This window comes from Falco rusticolus, chromosome 7 (assembly GCF_015220075.1).
Source record: "Falco rusticolus isolate bFalRus1 chromosome 7, bFalRus1.pri, whole genome shotgun sequence".
Classification (NCBI taxonomy): Eukaryota; Metazoa; Chordata; class Aves; order Falconiformes; family Falconidae; genus Falco; species Falco rusticolus.
Window position 1 is genome coordinate 677,650 of NC_051193.1, and position 23,833 is coordinate 701,482.

Here is a 23,833-nt window from a genome sequence, read left to right on the forward strand (position 1 = left end):
GCCCCTCAGCGCCCGCCGCCGCCCCTCGGGCTTCCCGCCACCACCCCTCAGCACCCGCCCGCCGCCCCTCAGGGCATCTCCTCCTCCCGCCGCTGCTTCCCGATGTTCCGGGGCCACCGCGCCTGGTTCTCACAAAGCGTCAGCCCACGCCCGCGGGAGCTGTGGGGTGAGGGGTCCCGGGGTGAGCCCCGGGGGTGTGGAGCTGACACAGGCCCTCGGTGGGGCAGGGCAGGGGGCACAGCTTTGTCACCCCTCAGTGGGGCTGAGCAGTGGCAGCATGGCCCCGTCACCCCTCAGTGGGGCTGAGCAGGGGGGGCATGGCCCGACACCCCAGAGCAGGGCAGAGCATGGGCTTGGCAGGTCCCTCCAGTGCCAGGGCAGGCCACAGTGCCCCCACGCTGAGGACAAGGCCAGAGTCCTCCTCAACGGGGCAGTGGGAGACCCACAGCCATGGCAGGCTCATCACAGCTCCCATTCTGGAGTGCAGCCCTGTGGCCCCACAACCAGCCTGGGCAGCTGTCCCCATCCCAGGCTGCCCAATGGGTCCCCACTTTCCCCATCATCCCCCTCTCACCCTCGCAGCGGCTGGTGGTGGGGCGTTCACCCACTGGCGGGATGCCGACTACCTCTTCAGCAGCGATGCCACCCACCCAGACACCTGCAGGTGGGCTGTGTCCCCCAGCTGTCCCCTCCATGTCACTCCCACGCCAGCAGCACCCTCCTTGCTAGGGAAATGCCTGCAGCCCTGTTTGACGCTCACATTGAGCCCTGTCCACACAATATCTGTAGAGAGCAAAAAAATCAATGAAGGCATAGATAACAGTTTTTAATGTATTTAAAGTATTAAATAGATGCCAGCATCCTTTAAAAAGTCAGGGTGGTAGTTTTAAAGTGCTTGGTGCAGGTCTGCTGGGGTTTTACTGCTTAGTGGGGTCTGAAAAACTCACACCCATGCTAACTGTAGCTAGCCAACCAGAAAACAGCTGCAAAAAAACCATCCATATGTTAGGTTGGCTTAACTCTAGTGTAAATTAAACTAATTGTGCTGGGTTTTCTTGCTGCCTTTGAATTGATCTACTGGGAAACTCAGGGGGGTCTAATCAGAGGCAACAGCATTCTCAAGGAAAGAACCAGGTGCTAAAAAAGCCAGTGTGAGTTAACTCTGAAAGCAAGCACGGGGGTAAAAATGGCTGGCAAAGGGCTGAATTGCTATTTTGCCTCTGCTTGCTTAATATAAAAAAATCAGAGAGCTCAACAACATTTGTACAAATACAAGGAAAGGCTATTCAGGGTCTCCCTCCAGCTAGTGAATATTTCCTATATATTCAATTTCATGTGCATATATTGAGGTGAAAGGGAACTGCAAGTTTTCTTGCAGTGCTCTGCAGCAGGCCTTGCTAGGCTGGACCAAACAGCTTTTTTTTAACACGATCGCTTAAAACTGGCTTAGATTTTTGTAATCCTTCAGCCACCCACTCTAGCTGCAGGAGGGGAATCCCATGAGACCCAAAGTAATGACCTTCTTTCTGCCACAACATCCCACTGGACTGGGTTGGTTGTTTCCCCCAAGGGGAATTACATATAATTTTTTTTATATATACATATATATTCAGATATATTCAGATTATTTTTTGGGAAAATATAATCATTACTCATACCCTTAAACCTAGTAAACAACATTTAATTCCCCTCTAAGGAGCACAGCGAGTGCTTGAACATCCTCCACCCACCCTTTCTTGCTTAGCTGTAGTGCCATTGCTGTTTGGGGACTGCGCCATGAGCCTGAGCAGGGACCAGAAGGGTAAAGAATAAATAAAAAACACATTTTCCCCCTTCCAAAGAACCAGTCTCATCTTGAGAGCAGAGTGTGAAGCAGTGCCATTTAGTTGCTAAAAATATGTTTACCTGGTCCCTGGCGTCCTTCCTCCAGGCTGGTCTTCACGAGGTGCTGGCAGCTGGGACTGCAACGGGGTGTTGCTGGTAGAGTCTCATAGTTAGACAACTACAGAAAATTAGGTGCTTTTGGCAAAAATATTGGAGCAGGTTAGTTTGAATGACAATATCCCTCTGAAATGTGTTTGTTGTTTGTTGTTTGTTTATTTTTCCCCTTTTACCTTTGGAAACCAGCTGCCTTTTTCTTTTCCAGAATATATGAGAGCCTTGATTACTTGGAGGACAGAGCTACGGTCTTTCACTCTCGTTACCTCTCTGCGTGGGGGAACACCAGCGTGGGACCAAACCCATTGGTGGTTCTGGGCCACTTTGTCCTGCCACCCGCCTGCCTGCAAGAAGGTCAGGGTGAAAAAAGCCCATCAGGGTTTTGCTCCCCTGGGGGTTCCCCCATGAGCACAGCCTTTTCGTGGTGCAAACCAGAACCTCCAGTTACTTCTGTTCTAGGTGGAGGGAATTTCCTTCTGCTGGGAATGGTTCTTCCTCCCTGCCGGCAGAGGATGCTCCATCTATTACATTCTCTATCTATTAACATAGAACCATGGAGTGGTTTGGGTTGGCAGGGACCTTAAAGATCACCCAGTCCCACCCGTGCCAGGGGCAGGGACACCCCCCCCAGCCCAGGCTGCCCCCAGCCCCGTCCAGCCTGGCCTTGGGCACTGCCAGGGATGGGGCACCCACACCTCTCCGGGCAGCCTGTGCCACCACCTTCCCGCCCTCACAGGGAAGGATTTCTTCCTAATACCCAATTGAAATGTACCCTCTTCCAGCTTAGTTGTTCCCCTTTGTCCTGTCACTGAGGCCCTTGCACACAGGCCCCCCCCCCCCCTACGCTTTCCTGTCGGCCCCTTTTGGGTGCTGGAAGGTCTCCTGGAGCCTTCCCTTCTCCAGGCTGAACAGCTCCATCTTTCTCAGCCTGTTTCCATAGCAGAGGGGCTCCGGCCCTCTGAGCATCTCCGTGGCCTCCTCTGGGCTCGCTCCAACAGCTCCGTGTCCTTCTTATGCTGGGGGTCCCAGAGCCAGAGGCAGCGCCGCTGGGGGGGGTCTCACCAGAGCAGGGCAGAGGGGCAGAGCCCCCTCCCTTAGCCCACCAGCCATGCCGCTGGTGACACAGCCCAGGGCTCAGTTGGCTTTCTGGGCTGCAAGCGCGCATGGCTGGGCCACGCTGAGCTTCTCCTCCACCAGCACCCCCAATCCCTTCTCTTCAGGGCTGCTCCCGATCCATTCCCTGCCCAGCCTGTCCTTGTGGCTGGGACTGCCGCGACCCATGTGGAGGACCTTGCACTTGGCCTTGTTGAACTTCATGGGGTTCGCACAGTCTCACCTCTCAAACCTGTCGAGGTCCCTCTGGACGGCACCCTGTCCCTCCAGCGTGTTGCCTGCACCACTCAGGTTGTGGTGTCAGCAGACTTGCTGAGGGTGCCTTTGATCCCACTGTCCATGTTGCCTGACAAAGATGTTAAATAATACTGGTCCCAGTACGGACCCCTGAGGGACACCACTCGCCACTGGTCTCACCCGGATGGCGTTAGCGAGCAGTGAGGTGCTGTGCGCTCCTGCCAGGGCTCCTGAGCGCCCTCGCTAGCACCTGCAAGAGGTGGGGGCTTGCACAGGCAGTGACAGCTGCACCGTCTCATTATCTGATGCTCTCACAGTCATTTGTTTTTTTGTTTTTGGCAGAAATCAGAAGGAAAATTGGTAGTTTTATTTGGGAGCAGGTGGGTGATTCACTTGCAGAACAGGTAAGGAGAGATTTATACTACAGGAAGAACAGTTTTAAAAAATATCCTTGTATGAACTTCAGGGAACTTGGTTTTCATCCCAGACCCTCAGCCCAAACATGGGACCAAGCCTCCCTCTGCTTGCTGCACTGTGTGTCCTTCCCAGTGCGACATCCCAAGGGGACATGCAGGAGGGATTGCTCCCTCAACCAGACAGATGTCTGGTCTCCCCAGCACATCCTTCTGGGGATGCCAATTGCTGCAGTTTGAGCTCAGCCCTTTTGTGTGGCATTTTCCTTCCTCATGTAACTCCAAAACACTGCCTGCTGTCTGCTTAGAGCAACTTCTCGGTGCTCTCGTTTTGTACAGTGAAAATTAATTAAATCCAAAATTTCATTATGTAATATGTAAATTACGCTTGAAATCACAAGTCCTGAAAATACCACTCTCTCAGACTACCCAGGTACTATCTCAGGGTGCCCAGGGCACAATTTTAACTCAACTGTGTTGATACTTGCAGCCCAATGAAGATCTGACGGACGAACCAGAGGCAGCGAGGAACAGCTGTGAGGAAGTAGAGGAGGATATGCTAGACCTGGCCGAAAGGTATTTTCCTGCCCTCAGTGGTAGGATTTGGTTGGACACGCCCCCCAGATTTCAAGAGATCCCCAACACATAGGAAATAACATATGGATCTCCCCCCACCCTCCCAATACAGCAGTGGAGAAGGAACAGGCTTCGCAGCAGCAGTCCAGGGGGAATTTCCATACCGTGCCCTCCAGGAATACCCGATGAATAACATGGTGACAGGTAACATTCGGCATTGGTAGATTTTTAAGGAGTGGAAAATATGCTTGAAAGCAACCACGGGTGAAAGAGGGACCCCCCGCGTGCTCCTCACCTTCTCCCAGTACTTACAGCAGTGGAAATCCTGACAGTGTGCCTGGAATCACTCCCTTTCCCTCCGCACTCTCATTTTCCATTGTCTTTGTTGTGTCAGAGAAGCAGGCAGCTCCCCTGGTGAGACCCACGCTTTCCCCTCACAGGCTATGCCTCTGCTCATGACATGAAGAAATACGTTGGAGAGCTCCACGATTTCATTCCTGGCACCTCCGGCTACACGGTGTATTGGATTCAGAACGAAATCAACATTTATTCCGATGTGAAGACTAGAATGAAGAGAAAATTGTAAGTGACAGGTGGCTGTTCACATCAAAAACTTACTTAAGAGCTGCCAGAGAGCTATTGGTTGTGTCTGGAAATTCAATCCCATAGTTGAGGTGCTGGGATGCCTCCTTGCTCGCTCCCTTCTGCAGGTTGATGGTCATTTTGCCTGTCACTCTGCATTCTCCCCATGTTTTAGCTAGACAATGAAGAGATAGGTGGTATGAAGCTGCAAATTCTGAGTTAAATCTCCATGATACACAGGGGATTTATAAATTATCCCTGCTTGGCTGATCCTGAGTGCAGCTCAGTGCATCTGATGTATATTTAAATACCTGACTACATTTTCTGTAAACATTTTCTTCTTTAAATAACACTTTAAAACAAATTTCACAGCAAACTTATAGACATTTGTCCCCAGAACACCCTTTGCCTTTTTATTTGTACTGGCAGTTTTAAGATGTGAATGCAAACACTAGTTTTCCTCGGAGGGACACACTGAGGGCTCCCCGCAGGGAGAAGTCACCCCATGGCACAGCCACAGCCACCCGTGGCACACGCTCACCAGTGGGAGCCATTGTGGGGCTGGCAGAAGAGGCAGGGCGCACATGGAGCTCCGGGGTCTGCCAAAGTTTTGAGCGCAGGGCCCCAGAGCCCCCCTAAGCAAAACCCACCAGGCAGGGAGGGGAAGCCCAGGGACCTTGCCCCGCTGGGTGTCCCAGAGTGCTGCCTGCTCCTGCCAAGGCCTGGTGCCAGGTGACGCCAACGGCCACGGCAGGGACCTGCAGGTCTCTGCCTCCAAGCAGAGCCCCTGCACAGGGCAGGAGCTTTGGGGGGTGAACCCCAAAGCTCTTCACACCAGTTGCACCCTGGGGAAATTGCTGGATGGAGCACCTTGTGGGGAAGGGACAGCACAAGCCTCACCAGTGCCCATCTCCACTGGGCTTCACCCTCAAGCACAGCACCCTGCTCAGCCCAGTGCGCTCCCCTCACACAACAAAAACCAGCAACAAAACTTTTCCACTTAAGCATGTCAAAGCGACCAACGTGGTTACAAAAAGCAACTTTTATTCTGGCACAGCAGGTGCCCTGAGCGGTGTGCTCTGAGGAGGTGCAGGCAAACCCAGGAGGTGCTAAGGGTAGGGAGCTCCAGCAAGCCCCAAGGAGCCACCATGGTCATCCTCTCCCTCTGCCCAGAGCAGGAGAGCCTCTAAAGTAACAGCTTTGCACCCAATACCCCAAACAGCCAGAAAAGAACCCAAAAGTATGCCAGCAAATACAGAGGTGTTGACTCCTCCTCAGCCACTGAAGCCTTGGACACCTGTGTTTTGGACACAGCACCCCAAGGAACCAGCCCTCCCTCAACCCTGCAGACACAGGCTTCCAAAGACCAGGCAGGCCGAGATGGATTCCTCACGTTTATTGGGAAAGTGACAATACAGCGACCGACTCAGAGCGCTCCTCGGGGCGTTTTGAAGTTCATCCCTACGGTGGGCTGTGTCACCTGCAGGTTGGACAGGCTGCCGAAGTCCTGGAAAACAGTGAGGGATTGGAATCAGTCGAACTCGACTACCCTGCCCACCATCTGCGCCTGACCCCGCTGATGGTGGCAGCAGATTCCGCCAGAGAGGAGTGGGAAGCGTGAACAGGCTGTGGTAGCATGAAGGATGCACTTGCATGCCCAGTAAGAGGGGAGACGACCACCCCACTCCAGAGACTGGCTCACTGGTGAGGGAATCTGAACTTTTTATGGATGAACCCACACTCGCCCCCACCCAGCGAGCCAAGAGGGCGGCCCCTGGGTCAGCACCCTAGGGTGCTGCAGGAGGAGGGGAGGGCAAGGAGCACACCTGCCCTGCCAGCAGGGTCCCAGGCAAAGCCACCATGCTGCTCCCCTCCCAAGAGCCCTATGGGGATGAATTCACCTGCAGGTTGCAGGGCACAGGGACCCCCTCCATGTGCCCAGAGTGCCAAAGCCTTCAGCTGACACCAGAGCCCCTCGGGGCTGCAGGACTGCTGCCCAGGCTGGGGACAGCTGGGGCCACTTACCAGGAGCTTCAGCATTTCCTTGGTGTCTGGGTCCACTTCGATGATCTCCTGGTCAAGAGCAGAGACCTGGGGACAAAGGAGAGAGAGACACAGTTTGAGGAGGCCCCACAGCCACATCCCTGCTGCCACCAGGCTGTCCCCAAAACACAGTCCTGTCCCACCGCAAACAAGATCCCACTGCGGGGAAGGGCTCCAGCAACAGAACGAGTCAGGAGGACCCCACTGGCACCCAGCCCTCTGGCCAAAACATTGTGAGAAGCCCCACAGCAGCACAGGCCCCGCAGAGGGAGCAGAGCCTGTTCCACAGCGAGTCTCTGGGAACCCAAGGCCAAACCAGCTCCACACCACAGCTGCCCAGAGAAGCTGGGTTGGGTTCACAACTGCAGCACCAGTCCTAGTGGTCACCACCAACACTCACGCTCATCCTGTGATGTAAATCCCCAGGGCTGGAGCCCCACCACCACAGTGCCAGATGAGTGACCATCTGGGCTGTCCCACACTCAATGCATGAGGCCTCCAGCTCTTGAATCCCTGAGCAACCTCCTCCAGCCCTCTCCAGACCCCAAACTTTATCTCCACATGCTTCCTTCCCCAAGAGGCTACGTTACACCAGTATTTTTGTAAGAATCCACAAATAACACAGGTTCAGCTAACACTGCGTCAACAGCTACAGCACCTTCCCCACCCCGGGTCCCTGCAGGGGCGACCCCCCCCCCCCCCCCCCCCCCCCCCCCAGCACCACCTCATCCTGCCTTCAGCAGCTCTACCAGAAGCTGATCAGGGAGATCTGGAAGGGGGGCAAGATGCACCGTGTCTGAAGGCTACAGGGTTTGGTGGAGACGGGATTGAACCCACTGAACACAGGGAGCTCCTCGCCCTGCGCTGTTAACAATCCTGTTCCGGGTGACACCAGCCCCCTAAGGATGCAGGTTTAAGGCAAGAGGGGGTTTTACCAACTCCCTCTTCAGTGACATCTGCTGAATAACAGGCTTTAAGTCACTCCGAAATATCTACCTGCATCCCATCCAGTTATTTTTTTTCCCTCCTTTTAAGCCAGAAAAATCAAGGACGGGGATCATCTGCTGAGCGGCAGCAGTGCCGAACTGCTCTTCCCACCCCCGGCAGCAGCTTCGGAGGGGGTGCCCCGACCCACCCCAGCCCCCCCGGCTCCCGGGCTGAGGAGGGGCCGCTAACGGAGGCACCCCCGGGCGGGACCGACAGGCGCCGAAGCCGCTGAGCGCAGCCAGAGCCTCACCTCGGGGACGTAGTTGTCCCTCCGCTCCCTCTCCTCCTCCTGCAGTTTGATGGAGATGCCTCGGACGGGTCCCCTCTGAATGCGCTTCATCAGGTGGGTGACATACCTGCGGGGGACACGGCGCCGTCCAGGGCTCCCCCCGCTGCCAGAGCCCCTCCCCCCACCTCCCCAAACCGCGCGGCCGGGTCCCCCGGGCTGGGCAAGTGTCCGACCGCAACAGGGCCCGGAGGGCGAGGGCGGCCCCCCCGGCACGGGAAGGCGGTCGGGCTCCTCTCCCTGCACTATCGGTGACCGGGCCACGGGCGGGGCCGCGATCACTTTCGGATGCAGGTTCGCAGGAACCCCCTGACCCCGCCTCACCCCGCGATCTTGTTGCGCAGTTTCTTGCTGGGGATGATGGCGATCTCCTCGCACACCCGCTTGTTGGTGTGGAAGTCGTTCCCCAGGCGGGTGTAGTACTTCTCGATGATGACCCGGGCGGCCTTCTTCACGGTCTTCGTCCGGACGCGTCCCTGGGCGGGTGGGAGGCGGCGGGACCGCGCTCAGGCCCCGCCGGCCGCCTCACCCCGGCCCTCTCTCCAGCCCCCTCCCCACGGCCTCCCCTGGCCCGCCCGGCCCCCGCTCCCCGCCCCGCTCCCGGCAGCCGCCCCACGCCCCGGGCGGAGCAGCCCCGGCGGCGGATGGCGGCGGATGGCGGCAGCGGCATCACTCACCATGGCGGCGGCAGCCGCGGAGAGAGAGCAAAGGATGACGGGAGGCGCGCAAGGCCGCCGGGAGCCCGCGGCGCCTGCAGCGCCCCCAGCGGCTCGGAGGGCGCCTGCAGCGGCCCGAAGGGGCTCGGCGCCAGGGGGCGGGGCTCCGCGCGCTGCCCCGGGTCCCAGCGCCCGCCGCAGGGCCCGGCTCGGAGCCCCCGCGGCCGCCTCCAGCGCCGGGCCCGGGCTGCAGCGGCCTCAGCACCGCCCCGCTCCCCACGGCAGCCAAGGGGGCACCTCAGGGGAAAGCAGGTGCCCCAGGAGGCACCAGTTGGTTCCACACTAGGCTGTGATGGAGAGACATAGCCCCCTCGAACTCAGCACATCCACGAGGGAGCCTCGGCCCACCGGAGCATCACCCCACCCAGCAACACGAGGAGTGGCCGCTGCAGGAGAGGGAAGGGGCTCCAGCTGGCCCTCCAGCTGGCCCTCCAGCAGCACGGGGCACCCAGCATAGGCAGCCCCACTACACCCCAAGCCCTGCTCAGCCCTCTGACACGCTGTCAGCGGGACCCCTGGAGTCCCTCTCCCCTGTGGGACAGTCCAGCAGGCCACCCACCTCCACCAAGCGGGTGGGAACGCACCGGGAGCCAGAGGACACTCCAATTAACCTCCAACTCACTGCTGTAAGTAGGAGCCAGGCTCAGGCTGCAGCTCCCCTTCTACAGGCCCCTGCATGGGGCCCTGGGCAAAGACATGTCCCTGCACAGCACTGCCTTCCAGCTGGGCCACCGGCAGCACCCACACCAGCACCCCGCCAGGCCGCATCCCAGCTTCTCCCCACTGTCGCAGCACCAAGAACTAAGGCTAAGAGACAGCACAGCCAGCAGCAGGCACAAGGCTCTCACACAAAGCACACAGGCAAGGAGCACAAGAAGGTCAGGATTATTTTTTTTTGCTGCAACGTGTTTATTATGTGCCAAAAACTACACCACAGCTTACTCCACGCATCTGTAGGAGAGTGCAGTCTTGCCTGCATATACTACAATGAGGTAGAGACTTCACACACAGCTTCACAAAACCCCACAAAGAGCAGCTGGGATATGCAACAATGCAACATCAGCTCAGCAGGAAAAAAAAAAAAAAAAAGAGGGAGAAATTATGACACTGGTTCTTTGGCACACAGCTTCCAATAGAGGGGAAAGTAAAACAAAAAAGTAATAAAGTTCTCAAATCCCAGCAGCAGCATTTCTATCGACTGCACTGTTACTCCATACGTTTCGTAAAGGAAAGGAAAAGTACTTGTCCCCTCTAAGAGAAAGGGCTCCTATGAACCTTCATCTGTCCACCGAAACGCAGCCCTTTTTTAGCTAGTTACAAAAGAAAAGTAAGTCCTGTGACTTTGTGATTAAAAACCTCTATCAACCCCCCCTTAAGTGCAACTTAAAAAAGTGCAACAAACTATTTAAAACTATATACAGCAGCTCAGAGATCGTTTATCTGGTCCAGTTTCAAATCCAAAAAAAGCCTGTCCTGTTGCAAACCCCTCGATTTACAACTTTCCACCAGCAGCCCCCAGACACAAATTGCAATAATGTTAAAAGCTGCCAGGAAAGAAAAAAATCTCTCGTTTCAAACGACTTAAAAACTGTTTAAGAGTGTAAAAAGGAACTGGTAAAAACCCTTGAGCGTAAAATATGAAATATGATTTGGTTTAAATGAAGAGCAAAGTCTCCTTGTTGTTACAGTAAAAAACACCAGCTGAACATTCAGTTCTTTATGCCATCTGAAGATGGGGGTTAAATGAATGGAAAGGCACTGTATGGCAACTGCAAAAAAATGGAGCCAATGAGACCTGCATTATTACCATCAGTATTGCAAGGAATGTAAAAAAGCGCCTTTAAATAAAAAACCTAGGTGAAGGCATCTACATAAACACCTTCTCAACACGTGGCCCTTTTTTTTTTTGCTTCTCATCAGCAAACTAGGAACCAAAGTCTGGGAACTGCAGAATCGCTTGAGGGGTGCTCCCCCCCCTCAAAAAAACCCCAAACAAAACCCGACAAAATTCACTGTGCATTAGTGCAGAAACAAAAAGACCAGCAAGTGCAAACGTGAATGTAAGATTTTTTTTTTCCCCATTAGTCCTCAGGAAGCGCGTTCCCAGCCTGGGTCTGGCACCAGCAGGCACGCTCGTGCGCTCTCCACTTGGCAGGTTAACAAAAGGACTTTCTCCTGTGCCTGCGGCAGCCTCCGAGCCTCAGCAACCTCTTTAGCTGGAGTCTCTGTTCTTCTGGTTGCGCATCAGCGGGCGGTGGTGACGCAGGACCTCCATGGAGTGCTGCCAGTGCCAGCAAGAGCGGCAGAAGTACTTGAAGCAGATCTGCAGGGAGAGCAGAGAGGCAGCACCGTGGGGCAGGGGCTTCCAGGCAAGGTGAGCAGACAGCGGCCGCTGGCAAAGCCCCATCCTCTCCCCTCCCTGCGCAGGGCTGCAGACCAGGCCAGTGCAGCTGATCTGCAAAGTGCAGGGAGGGAATTCTGCACGCTGCTGGAGGGCAGGTTTTGCTCAGCTCCTAGCACAGCCCCTTCTAGATAGATCTGAAAACCCGTAAGCAGGCACAGGCCAGCAGCAGCACCGGGGGGGGGGCACTTGCAGGCAGGGATGGGGCAGCAACCAGGCTCTGCCAGCACTCACTGTGTCCCCGCTGCCAGCGGAGCGTGCCGCTCACCCTCCATCTAGGCTCCACGGGAAGCCGCAGGACCCTGGCTGAGCTCCTTCACCCGTAACAAGTGGGGGTCAGCCAGAGTTCCCTACATCTCTGGCAGTCCCAGGACCCATGGCAGGGTGACAGCATTCTAACTTCCAGCTTGTCACAGCTTATGGAGCAGTGGCCTCCTCTCAGGGACAGCCTGCTGCGCACTGCTGACCATGGCGGGCCCTGGCACTACAGGCACAGTGCCGGTGGAGCCACTGCATCGCAGGGTGGAAAGCTGCCCCTGCCTCCTGATGAGCCCTGCAGCTGCTCCCCGGGAGGGCTGCACCTCCTCCAGCACGGGGCTCTTGTGCCAATGCTTCATCCTCCCCACTCAGCGAGGGACAGCAGGCATCCCCAGGCACTGCAGCGCTCGGCTGCAGTCGGTGGTGCTGCCCCTCCTTGAGGAATCCCCCAGGCGCTGCAGCCCAGAGCCTAGCGCAGCTGGGCAGGGAAAGCCTCACCTGATCTCTGCAGAAGAAAGGGCCAGGCTGGGCGCTGCAGACTTGGCACATGGAGTCCTCCAGGTACGGGTCAATCTGAACCTGCAGGAGAACCAGGCAGTGGGCACAGACCAGCACTGCCTGCTCCCAGGGCAGCCCCGACCCACTGCCCTGGGTACTCCAAACCCACCACCCCTCGCAGCTGGCGGAGCAGCAGTTCGCCACCTCACTCTGCCTCCAGAGGGACATGGGGCAGGCTCTGCACACTGTGGTGCTCCCAGCAGTATCACCAGTCACACATTGATTCAACTCCCCAGGCTGCCCCTTCGGCCCCACTCACCTTTTTAGTAAACTTTGTAGTTTTGATTTCCACAAATGCAGCGGTCACTGCCTTCAGGTAGCTGCGCTGGTTGTTAAAGGTGACACGGCCAGACCCTGGAACAAGCCAGAGCAGAAGCGTTAGACTGATCCAGCACCTATAACAGGAATCAGTGGAGGCCCAGAAGGCCCTGCTGCCAGCACCACCCCTTCCCCCAGTGCAGTTCAGCCGCAAGCAGGGAAGCAGCTTTTGCAGTGAGACCGTATCCAGGGCCTGGTGGCCCTGCCTGCCTCCCTCCCCAGGCAGTAACAAAAGCACAGCAGGCAGTGGAGAGCAGAAAGTCTTTTCCACAGACCCCTCCAGGCTGGTTAAGATGTAAGCTTACAGGCAGCAGCACTCCCAAGATGCCAAGGTACTGCTGAGGGCCACGCAGCAGCGGGCTCCATGCCTGCACCTGAAATAAGTCAGTGCTGAGACAGCTCAGCAGCTTTTATTTTAAGACTCCCACTCATTTGGAGCCTTGCATTTTGTAGCTTCATTGCCAGTCAGCAGTGTTCCTCTACCACTTGCTTCCAGCCAAGTTTTGTTAAGCTCCAGAAAGACGTATCTGTGCTTACCTGTGAGGGGTTTTTTTTGTGTAAGGGGAGCTTTGGCTGTTACAAGACTACCCTGCATGCATGCTGGCAGACTGCTAGAGCTCAGCTCACCACTGACAGCCCCAGTGCAAAGCATTACCCAGAACCCATCTACTCCTCCCCTGCAGGATCACACAAGACCCAAGCTGGAGGGCCTGGATCTGGTTTGGGGGTTACACTGTGTGCAGGGACTGCAGCTGCACTCAGGGGATCCTTCTTTCAAGAGGGTCCCCCCCCACCTCCTAGCGTGACCCCCTGAAAGCTGCCTGGACAACAGCTTTCTGTTGATGCCGATCAGCTGGTCTCAAAGGCAGCTCCTCTTAACTAGTCAGACAGGGATTTTCAGTGCACGCCCCCAGCAGGGTCATCCCCTACCCGAGATGATTTGGCACAAGGCAGGTTACACACAGAGGTCTTTCCCCAAGAAGCCTTCTGCCAAGCCAGGGCCAGCAGTCAGGCAAGCCTGAGGCAGCATCTCAGCACAGGAGATGCTTCAGTCGACACAGAATTAGGGTAGGGTTTAGTTACTGAAGTTGAGTTCGTATTGCTACAGCTTTAAGACAACTTTGAGTGCTGAAGTGCCAGTATGCTGCTGTAAGCCAGAGATCTCAGCTACTTGAGGAAGCAATCTCTGCACAAAGCCACAGGAGGCTCTGAGGTCATGCTCTAGGACCTCACAGTGCCAGCACGGGGCAGGTTGGTGTGCAAGACTTCATCCATGGTCATACTAAGAATTTGCTTGAAGTCTCATACTTCCATTCCCAACCCCTTGGGACTGTCACCTCAAAGCCACTGCAGCACGACAAGCATGTCCTAAGCCAAAGCCTTGACCAGAAAAGCCTGAAAGCTGTCTAAAGACAGTGACAAGAAGGCAGCTCTACACTACCAAGCTCTGATGTTGTTCCTGCCTGGCAACACACACTAGATTCATGATCCCTTCTTAAAACTTGCTGCAGCCTGAGCCTGGAAAGTTAGTCCTCATGCCCAAGCTGCAGGGTTTTTCCCCACACAGACTAGTCACCTCAGTGCTATACCCTGGCCCAGAAGGCCACCAGGGAGGTACAGAGGACAGATGTCATGATGTGACGTTTCAGCTCCTACAACATGAATGGCTAGAGCTCCATTCCCCTTTTGGAGGCTGTCTCAGCAGGGCACAAGGCTGCTCTCTTCATGCAGAAGTGTTACTTTACTCTTACTTACTGCAGAGGCTGCACCTGTGACCTGCCCCTCAGGCACACAGCCCTCTCTGGGAGGTGGGACCCCAGAGGGGGCTTCATCTTTTCCACCTGCAAGAGTACAGTAAGTCTACCTGACCAGAGGTCATGGCTCAGGGCAGCAGCTTGAACTACAGGCAGCAGACTTGCTGCCTGCGGCAGTCTGTGGTTTCAGCCCCATCAGGGGGAGTGTTCTCTCCAAAAGTGACTCACCATCTTCAGCACCTATGACTCCAGGAAGGCTGAAGCCCTGAGCTGAGGGGGCCATGCCATTCCCCAGCAGACCCAGCCAGAAGACTAAGCAGGGGCCCTCTCCATCTGCACTACCAGCTGCCTTGGAAGCCCAAAGCAACAGCACCCTGAAGGGGAACCAACAGGACAGCAGGGCCAGGACCCTGCCCACAGCCCTGCCCTATTCCTGCTGCCCAGCAGCTGGCACCACCCCAGCAGCAAGGGCCAGCAGCTAGTGGGTCTGAGTTTGCCCCCCCCCAGGCAGCAGAAGCCAGGTGAGACCCACAGCTGTCTTTGCTCTGGGGACAGAAAGGCAGCTAAAGCAGCATCTAACAACCATTAACAGCACTGAACAAGGGCAGAAACCCCTTCAGCAATGCCCAAAGAGATATTAAAAGCCTCAACCTACCCTGCAATGATTAGGTCCTGCCAGTTCCCAGGCAGGTCAGCTCTGCCAGCCCTCTCCAGGGCTGGTCTTACCTCCCCACAGCTGGGAGGTGAGGAGCATCACCTGTGGAAGAGGCTGGCTGGACACATACTCCCAGAGCAGGCAGAAGCAGAGCCTGGCACCCTGGGCAGTCTTCCCCATTGAGGGAAGAAGCAAAGGTCACTGCTGCAGCCTCCCTGGAGCATGCTGTGGGCTACTACTGCTCCTGGCAGGATCATCACTTACCAATGGGATACTTGTGCTTGTCCGTGTCTATGCCAGCATAGACCACCCCTCCGAACAGGTCATACATGACTGCTGCCAGGGCCTCTGCGTTCAGCATCCCATGCAGGGCCCCCACAAACACAGTCTTGCTGGGATCAAGCCGCTGGGATGGACTGCGCACGAAGTTGCTGTCTGCCAGCACCCATGGAATCACCTGCACCTGAAACCACACACAAGCAGGTCAGGTCAGCCAAGGGCCTGCAGAGCCACATGCTGTGCTGCTCCACAGTGCCCTCAGCTGACAGCACAGGCCATCCCAGACTCTCCGACTTCACTTTATTATTGCTGCTCAGGGCCTGCAGCCCAGGGCACTATAGCTCTGGAGCTCCAGACACCTCCAGAGAGCCCACAAGGCCTTTTCAAGGGAAAAACTGCCACACCACTCTGCTTCCAGACAAAACTGAATCCAATACACTGCTCCCTCAGGGGCCAGCAGCCAGAAAACTGTGTACAAGTAGATTTTACCTACTGCCTGCACCTATGTCTACAGCTCAGTCAGATGCCTCCATGCACAGGAGCTTGTTGTTGGAGGAGATCAATGGAACAACCCACCCACTATCAATTTCAGCAGGAGCTTCCATCTGCTCAACACCTGATACAGGGCTCTGAAGAGGAGAAACTTCTGCCAGAGCTAAATCACCAAGCATGAAAGTGCTGCCAACAGCCAGACACCAGGAGAGGTGTCTGGAGTGCAATTAGTTTCTGCCTGTCTAGATAGGAGAATCTCAATTCTTTAACACCAAACACTCACACAACTGTACCTGATCTATAGCTAAGGTCCCCTTTACAGGAAAGCCAGCCTGGGCCACTGGCAGCCTCAGCACCTTCAGCACACAGTTCAGCCAGCCACAGCTCTGCTGGGGAGCAGCTGCAGTTACAGCTGTGGATCCAAAATATCTGCCTGCAGTGAGCATGAAAGCCATTTGCTCTGCAAGCAGACAAGGCCTAAAGCAGCACCAAAGGATCAGTCTGTCTCTGCAAGCAAGAGTGTGCTGAAAGAAACAGTAAACTCCCTGTTCCCGTGCTCCTTTCCAGCTAACTGAAGCTGTTTGGCTTCACAAAGCCAGGGTCTGCCCCAGATCCAGGAACTCCAGGTCACAGTTTGGCACAAGCTGTTGTCAAGGACAAACTGCAGTTTGACACTTCCCTCCTTGCCTGCATCCAGCCTCACCGAAGGAACACATCAACTAAAGATGGCCTCAAAGAGCCAGTTTGACTTCTGTTGCTCTGTTTTAGCCCTGCTTTCCTGGAGCAGAGTAACACTGTGCATGCCCCCTCGCCTCCAAGGATCTTACCAGGACCCCCTATTGCCATCTCTAAAGCTGCTCTCACGGGTCTGCTCACCTCTTTGCAGCGCATCCTGCGGCTGGACATCTTGAAGTAGTATTCGCTGAGCCCATCAGGGCTCAGCAGGTCCTGGGAGCATGCCTGGAGCAGGGCACGCACAGATTTCTCCGACTCAAACACCAGGTAGACATATCCTTTAGATGTAAATAGGGGAAAAAAGTGGTTGTTAGAACTGTAGTGGAGGAGAAACAGATCATCCCAGTTTGCAGACACCCTCAACAAAAAAAACCCCAACCACTCAGATGCTGCCCAAAATATCTGTACTGCATCTTCCTTGCTGTCCCCAACTCCTTTTTAGCGGAGGGCAGCAGTTTGCAACACCTGCCTCAGTAGACTATGTATGAGCTCCACCAATGATGCACAGAGCCCAGCCAAGCAGGGAAAGAGCCCAAACTCAGCACAACACTGGAAGCAGGCTGCCCACATCCTATGTCATGTGTGCCACTGTCCCCCCTGCACAAAGGCACATCCAGACATGACAGGTGGGCACCACCAGTCTGGCCACTGCATACTCTGCAGGAAAACAGACTCTGCTTCGCATTTAGAATGTCTCAGCCCAGAAATTTAAGTTCAGGGCTTTAAAGTCACTCCTGTCAGTGCCAGCACCCCACCTTCCATCGCTCTGGTGACAAAATGAGGCCATTAGACACCACTGAGCCTACAGACCAGCCACTCCTTACTCTGTAACTCTTACTGCTTACACAACACATCAGCCCAGCTACTTCAGACAGGATTATGCCCCAGGTGCTGCTCGGCTCATCAGTCCCCACAGCCTGCCAGTTTGCTGCAGACACATTTGGATTCACCACATGCGCTTTATGCCAAGGGTGGGCACACTTTGGGTGCTTGTGCTGGCAGTGGGGACTAGCAGCTATCGCCCAGAGCAAGACAGCTTGATCTGGGGCTCCAGAAGCACCAGAGACTCTTTCCCCCACCTCAGCCCTGCTAGGTATGGGTGTGGATGCCAGGTTTGAGATGACAGTGCTCTGCAACCCTGGTGCTGACCCAAGTGAGAGCGGGACATTTACCCTAGGTGCTCTGTACCATCCAGTCACCAGCATGCAGCCGTACCATCCCAGCATCCGTGCTGTAACATAGCATGGGAAAAAGGTAACCCTACCGTGTCGCTATTACCTTTAGGCATATTACCTTTGGGAGGGCAGCGTGGGTGTTTGCCATCCTTACCAGGCCACTCCACACTCAGTGAGCCAAAAACACGGAAGGTGTTGATCAGTCCAGCTACAGTCAGAAGGAGAGAAGTCAGTCTTCCCCAAAAAAGTTCTATCCTATACACCCTCCTGATGTCAAAACCCAAGGCCTCAGTGCAGGGCCAGGGGCTGCTCACCTTCTGTAATGTCCCATGGGACTCCTCCCAGGAACACTTTGCAGGAATAGACAGGGTTCTTGTAGTTTCGGGGAGGCAGCTGACCACTCCAGGTGCAGGTTGCTTCATTCACAGCTTGGACAAGCACAAGCAACAGTCAGTACAGGACCATTTTCTTTCCACTCTCCCATAGGTGTCCAAGCAAACCCCCATATTCCAGAACTGTAAGTGATCTGGAGACAGAGCTGCAGCAGCAACAGGCAGCTGCCCAAACAGCCGGCCGGTTCCCTGGTCTACCTGCCGACAGTCAGGCTTGTGCACAGAGAAAGGTCTGATCTGCCACAAACTCACATCCAGCCACATTATCTGTACAGAGGCCACCTGCATGCCCTCACAGAAGTACAGGACCATCATCATGCACTGAAGCCTGCTGAGATCCATCATCCAACTTACCTGCTGCTTGCCTGTGAAGCCTGGCTTCTCTTTCGATACTGAAAGGGTCTTCTGGAGAGTCCAGGAGATCCCAGGAAGGCCACGCAGATGCTCCAGGCCATCTTTTTGATGCACTGGCTGGGGAGGAAGTTACTGCAGCCAGGGCAGCTTGATCTTGATCCAGTCGGGACCCCACACCCATCTTTAGGGGGTCTCTTGACACCCCACTGAGGGGCAGGAAGGGCAGAGGGGGAGAGATGCGAAGGCTTGACTGCAAGAGAAAGCCCACATTAAAACCCAGCTTCTGTGTAAGAGCACATAATACTAGAGGTCATGCATCACACCAGGGCCCCAACTTCACCCACAGCAGAAGAGGCTCTGTGATCTCTTGTTCTCTTGAGACCCTCTGAGGTCTGGCACAGGCAGGAAAGGAGCCACCTCACCTATCCCAGCAGCCTGATGGGAGCACAGTTTCCCTGGGAAAGGCCTGCCCCTGCAGCCATTTCCCACTGAACCCATGCCAAATTATTATCAGCAGAGATAGTTAAGCAGGAGACACCTTGCAGACCACAAGACCAACAGCTTCCCCATGCCTGCACAGCCTCAAGGACAGCTGACACCCCCCATCCAGGCAACAACAACTACCCCAGGAAGAGCCTCATGTTTTGCTTCAGGCCCTGCCTGCCACAGGCAGGGCTCACTGGCAGCACCCATGAGCTCTGCAGGCAGCCAGCTGGCTCTCACCCTCCACACACCAGCTCCCAGGCCTGCCTGACCAGGGTGTGGGCTTAGCTGGCTGCAGACCCAACTGTTTGCAGGTTTAACACACCTCTTTCAGGGTGGAAGGAGTAAAAGCCCAGATTAATAAAACAGCAGGGATGTGAGACACTGTGCAGCTTAGTGCCAGCCGCTCTGTGGATTGAGCTGTGCACTGCTGCAGCACAGCCGCCCACACCAAGGCCATGCTGAGGAAGACCTGACCTTCATGAACAAGGCTGGCACAAAGCCCTGCCACCCCACACTGCCTGCCATCGTCAGAGCCTGGGGTGCTGCAGCTGCTTACAGCATCCCTGCTTGAGATCCTGATTCTCCAGGGTGGATCACAGCAGAATCAACTCCACATCAAGCCAACTGCATCCTTCACGACAAACCCAATATGGGGGTCAAGGCCACAGCTGCACCACATCGGAGCCAGGAGCAGCTTGGCCCTGGCTTTAGCCTCAGGTGCCGAGGACAAGCCCTGCAGCAGCACCTACAGAGTTGGCTGGAGCCAGGCTGTCCTGCTGGCACCCAGAGCTGCCACTCACACTGTGATGTGGACCCAGCAGCACAGACTGGGTCAGCAAGACAGACACTTGCCTTGTTCACTGGCTTCCAAATTTAGCTGTGCTTTAGGGAATGGGAGCAGGCTAGACCCAGTTTTCTCTAGAAGAAACAGCCCTGAGATGGAGAAGTGCAGTCAGCAAATGGGAAGGGCAATGAAAGGCAGGGACAGGAGCTCCCGAGAAGCCCAGATGGGAGCCTGGAGACAGCTGTGCTGATCAACCACCTCCCTGCTGGGATCAGGGCACAGACAGCCTCCTGCCACACACCAGCTCAAGCACTCAAGACTCCTCTGGGAGCTACTTTAACCCATTAGGGCTGCAAGCACAAAGTCAAAAGGCTAAAACATTTAAGAAAAAAAAAAGATGCTAGTTTGTGCTGAAGGAGGACTGCACCAGCAGCCCTTCTTCCAAACCCTGGGCTGCAGGAGAACCTTGTCCTGTCAGTGTGGGCATGACAACTACTTCCAGCACTCTCTTCCCTTCCTGAGCAGGCAGGGCTGCATCTTACAGCCCCGCCTCCCCCCCCTCCCCCCCCCCCCCTTCTCCCAAGTACGGCAAGACACCAGGAACCACAGAGTGGGTGCAAGATCCAAACTTACAATCAAGTCTGAGAGGTGGTCAGAGCCAGAGCTGAACCCACTGGTGTCTGAGTCCGAGGGGCTGCTGGAGCGGGAGTCCAGGAGGGAGCGGGAATCCAGGCGGGAGTTCCTCAGTGTTGGTGTGGAAAATTTTTCTGACAGGTCTGAACCAATGGGGTCTAGAGGCAGAAAACCCAGCGGGGGCTTCCCCAGGATGTTCCCGAGAGGGTTACTCAGCATGCTGAGAACTGCAACAGAGAAAGAGCCTGTCAGTGCTGCAGCATGACACACCTCCTTCCCTCCCAGCTCTGTGGCAGAGGCCCAGAAGGGTACTGGGCTCCTATCAGCCCAGAAGCAGCTTGTCCAGGAGGTGGCACACCTGGTAGGTATCAAGCCTCCAGAGAGCTCCAGAAAGGCTGCTTTGCCATCAGTTGCAGCATGGTGCTGCACATCTGGACCCACCAGCAACAGCCTGGTGTGGCTAGCAAACACAAGGGTGGGTTACTCTCCCAGGGCTGAGATCAGCCCAGAAATCCTGTGTCATCCTGGAGCAGAATCACAGACCCCACATCCTGGTTATGGGCCTCATACAGGTACTCCAGACCAGCCCCTCTGCCCAGTCCATGCAGTGATGCTGGCATTTCTCGCTGCTTGTGCTGGAGGAAGCTAGGATCCAGGGGGGCAGCTACCCACACAGTTTTAGTGATGGGGTGCACAGACTGGGCCCACAGCCAGTCATTGCACATATTGGCAGCCAGGCTGAGAGGAGCAAGGCCTGGCCTATTAGCAGGCATTTGCAGGCTTGGAGGTAGGACACATGTCGTCAGTCCTGACAGGAGCTGGCTACAGGCAGCCAGCAACGTGCCAGTCTGGCCTGCTGACAACAGAGACACTTCACAGTCAGTGGCTAGCACTGAGCACTGTCCCCAGTATGCATTCACAACAAGCCTGTCTGGTCAGGTCTTTGCCCAAGAGCCGACAGACAAGTATGCGCCAGATTGCTTCCCTCGCACAGCAGCAGGCTTTCCTCCCACTGAGGAGAATAGAGGCAAGCAAATTCCTTCCTGCAAACAGAGCCACCCCCCCAAGCAGAGCACCAGGCCACTGAAGGCTCATGGAAGCCCCATCCTGCTCTGTGGGTCAGTGGTGTGGGGCCAGCTGCCGCCCAGGAGGAGAGGGAATGTACTGCAGGTTCAGCCATGTGGGATCCCACAGGGGCCCAACACCAGCCAGCTCTATTCAAAAGGAGCAAGTCTCAGCAAGCTAAATGTATCCCCAAACCAAATGAAAAGAGCAACACATTCAGAAATTGTTTTAATTATTCAAAGGCTGCAAAACAAGGCAACCTGCCCTGAAGCTTTCAGTTTTCAGCAAAGCAAGCTTGGGATCCACATGACATCCTCCAGCCCCACCTGATCTCAACCAGCTAGGACCACGAAGTTGATAACCCAGATTTTCAGGGGCTCTTTGCAGAGGATAAGAAATCCAAAACACTGCCTAGGTGAGTAAAAAACCACCATCATGCTCAAGTGCATTACTGTCAAACACTAGTATTAACTCAGTGTCAGAAAACTGCTGAGCATGCCCAAAGCAAGATGCTGGGATATACCCATTCCAAGCTGCATTATCCAATGGCATACCTGCTGGGGAGCTAGCAGCTCTAGCCTCTCACTACAGGGAAAAGCCCCACAACACCAACAGAAACCCCAGACAGGTACAGGTGAGTCCTTTATTTGAAGCATCTACCTCAACCCAAGGCAGAGCTGGTCTGCAGGAGCCCTCAGCCACAGTTACAGCATCTGCCCACATTTGCTGAGCCTTACCCCTGCAGTTTTCCCCAGGCTCAGACTCATTTTGGCTACAGCACAGAACCATGAACTCACCTCTGACTGCACTTGGAAAGTGACCTCCTGCCCTTTGAATACTTGCCCGGCTCTCCCTGACAGTAGCACTTGTGCTTACACCCAGCCCCACAGCCACAAAAGCAGCTCACTGGCCCAACAGTACTTACCCTGGGCAGAGCCTGGATGGCAGCAGCCCCAGCAGCAGCGGTGGGTAGCTGAGGGAAAGCCGCTGTAGACAGCTTGAGCTGGGGAGGAGACTGCTCCCTCCTAGTCACAGCACAGAGCAGGGCAGAGCATCTCCCAGCCCAGGCAAACCGCACTATGCTGGTTTGCCGACTTCTCTGAAGCCACGTGATGTGTTTAAAAATACAGCCAGTGTATTGTTCAAGGGAGACAGCTGAATTTGTTAAACAGGCTCAAAAATCTGATTAGTCACTAAACAGTAGAAGAGTCAAAGCAAGGCAGCTGATCTCATGGCCCAAGTCTCACTGCAGACAAATGCTCCAGCACTGACACCCTCCTCAGCCATCGAGCACAGTGGGTTTGTAATGCCAGGCAGTGAGCAGCCCTGTGCTGACCCAGTATGCACAGCATTCCTAGAGACCTGGAGCAAGCACCATGCAGACTGCTACCAGGCAATGCTGTCCTGCACCTCAGCTCCTGGTTATTGGGAACACAGGGCAAGAATGCTCTTTGGGATACATCAGCAAGGGTTCAGGGCCTTATCAGAAGTTCCCAAAGGCACTACAGGGTCCAACTCCTCTGCCCCACTTATTTCACCCTCCTCTGCTACCACTCTGGCTTGTTACAGCCACTGCTTACACATTTGTTCCCAGGACTGCTTAGCTCTCACCGCACCTCAAAAAACCAGTAAGGCCAGTATGAGTGCATTCAAGTAGCAGAATTACTGGCCTTTAAAGGGTTCTACTGTCTGGGCACCCAAGTTTCAGCACCTACCAAACAAAATCTTGCTGGCTACAACTGACCCACTCCTAACCTCATGTCCTGGAAGTGCTGACATCCTGCTGTTAACACAGATGGATTTCATCCACTCCAGGAGCTTTGACAGGTCTGCATGGGCAGCGCTCCATTACACGCTCTGTGGGCTACGCAGAGCTTGTGGGAGACCCCATGTCACGCCAGTGGGTCTGACTCAGCTTCACTTTGTACCTACAGTTACTCACAAAGACATCAGGAGGAAAAGCCATGAGCCATGCTCGGCCTTTCTTCCTTTACACTTGCTTAGCAATCAGGTTGTGTCCCCTGGAGCCAGCCTTTGCAGGTAGCCCAGGCAACACCAACGTAAAGTACAGGTCATGTTTCTCAGCCCCTCAAACCCAAAGGCATCCTGCTCTAACCCACTGAACCTCCTCCTGGGGGATGGGACACAAGAGCCTGATAAAGGTTGCTCACCTTAAAAAAGCCCTCAAGTCATTGGGGCCACTCAAACCCACAGCTTTTTCAGGGAAGTTGGACTTGTCTCCTGCCTCAAACAGACAGCTTGCAGAAGAGAAAACAAAAACATTCCCAATGCACATGCAAGATGCATCAGAAGTTTCTGGTGTCAAAAGCATCCCTGAAGATCCCAAAGTGAACCAAACATCAGGTAACTACTCAGACTAAAGGAAAAAACTTAAGTGCGAACAACTACATTTTTTTTACCTTTATGAGGGAAATTTTAACTCAAGGGTCACCATGATTCCCATTCATCTGCTCATACACAGTGGCCCTGCTGTCCAGAGCATAGCAGTTTGTAGAGGGCTTCTGGAACTTTTCACGCCTCTGCTCAGAGCTGCAAGAGAGGCACATGCCAACACTCTTTTGCAGGGGACAGCAAAAAATGTA

General features: G+C 55.0%; 3 protein-coding genes, 1 long non-coding RNA gene and 1 other non-coding gene across 9 annotated transcripts in view; 1 reads left to right on the top strand and 4 right to left on the bottom strand.

Moving 5' to 3' along the window:
* Window positions 1–102: 102 nt before the first annotated feature.
* Window positions 103–6,045, top strand: TERB2 (telomere repeat binding bouquet formation protein 2). The gene is made up of 7 exons (XM_037395511.1): window positions 103–166; window positions 583–664; window positions 2,147–2,292; window positions 3,631–3,692; window positions 4,192–4,277; window positions 4,390–4,481; window positions 4,718–6,045. The coding sequence occupies exons 1-7, from the start codon at window positions 103–105 to the stop codon at window positions 4,861–4,863; spliced, it is 678 nt and encodes a 225-aa protein (XP_037251408.1). The 3' UTR covers window positions 4,864–6,045.
* LOC119151512 lies at window positions 811–4,720 on the bottom strand. The gene is made up of 3 exons (XR_005105447.1): window positions 4,590–4,720; window positions 2,115–2,282; window positions 811–2,019 (listed from the first exon to the last, which is right to left on the bottom strand). It is a non-coding gene; the product is annotated as an uncharacterized LOC119151512 (long non-coding RNA).
* A 193-nt stretch (window positions 6,046–6,238) lies between the features above and the next one.
* On the bottom strand, window positions 6,239–8,960 carry RPS17 (ribosomal protein S17). The gene is made up of 5 exons (XM_037395510.1): window positions 8,853–8,960; window positions 8,500–8,651; window positions 8,140–8,245; window positions 6,885–6,950; window positions 6,239–6,366 (listed from the first exon to the last, which is right to left on the bottom strand). Exons 1-5 carry the CDS (start codon window positions 8,853–8,855, stop codon window positions 6,286–6,288), a joined length of 408 nt encoding a protein of 135 aa, XP_037251407.1. The 5' UTR covers window positions 8,856–8,960; the 3' UTR covers window positions 6,239–6,285.
* Window positions 8,344–8,471, bottom strand: LOC119151901. Its single transcript, XR_005105604.1, has one exon. It is a non-coding gene; the product is annotated as a small nucleolar RNA SNORA71 (small nucleolar RNA).
* Window positions 8,961–9,776: 816 nt separating the features above from the next.
* The window catches only part of CPEB1 (cytoplasmic polyadenylation element binding protein 1), a 42,380-nt gene continuing 28,323 nt past the window's right edge, over window positions 9,777–23,833 (bottom strand). For 3 of the 5 annotated variants that reach the window (XM_037395969.1, XM_037395972.1, XM_037395973.1), the window contains 9 exons: window positions 20,166–20,392; window positions 18,263–18,512; window positions 17,831–17,944; window positions 17,620–17,724; window positions 16,483–16,619; window positions 15,100–15,298; window positions 12,368–12,462; window positions 12,049–12,129; window positions 9,777–11,214 (listed from right to left, as the gene is read on the bottom strand). In XM_037395969.1, coding sequence (XP_037251866.1) covers window positions 11,104–11,214; window positions 12,049–12,129; window positions 12,368–12,462; window positions 15,100–15,298; window positions 16,483–16,619; window positions 17,620–17,724; window positions 17,831–17,944; window positions 18,263–18,512; window positions 20,166–20,392 — 1,319 coding nt within the window. In that variant the 3' untranslated portion in view covers window positions 9,777–11,103. Of the gene's footprint in view, window positions 11,215–12,048; window positions 12,130–12,367; window positions 12,463–15,099; window positions 15,299–16,482; window positions 16,620–17,619; window positions 17,725–17,830; window positions 17,945–18,262; window positions 18,513–20,165; window positions 20,393–22,155; window positions 22,247–23,833 lie in introns of those variants that run through there. The other 2 variants (XM_037395974.1, XM_037395970.1) reach the window with 2 other exon arrangements.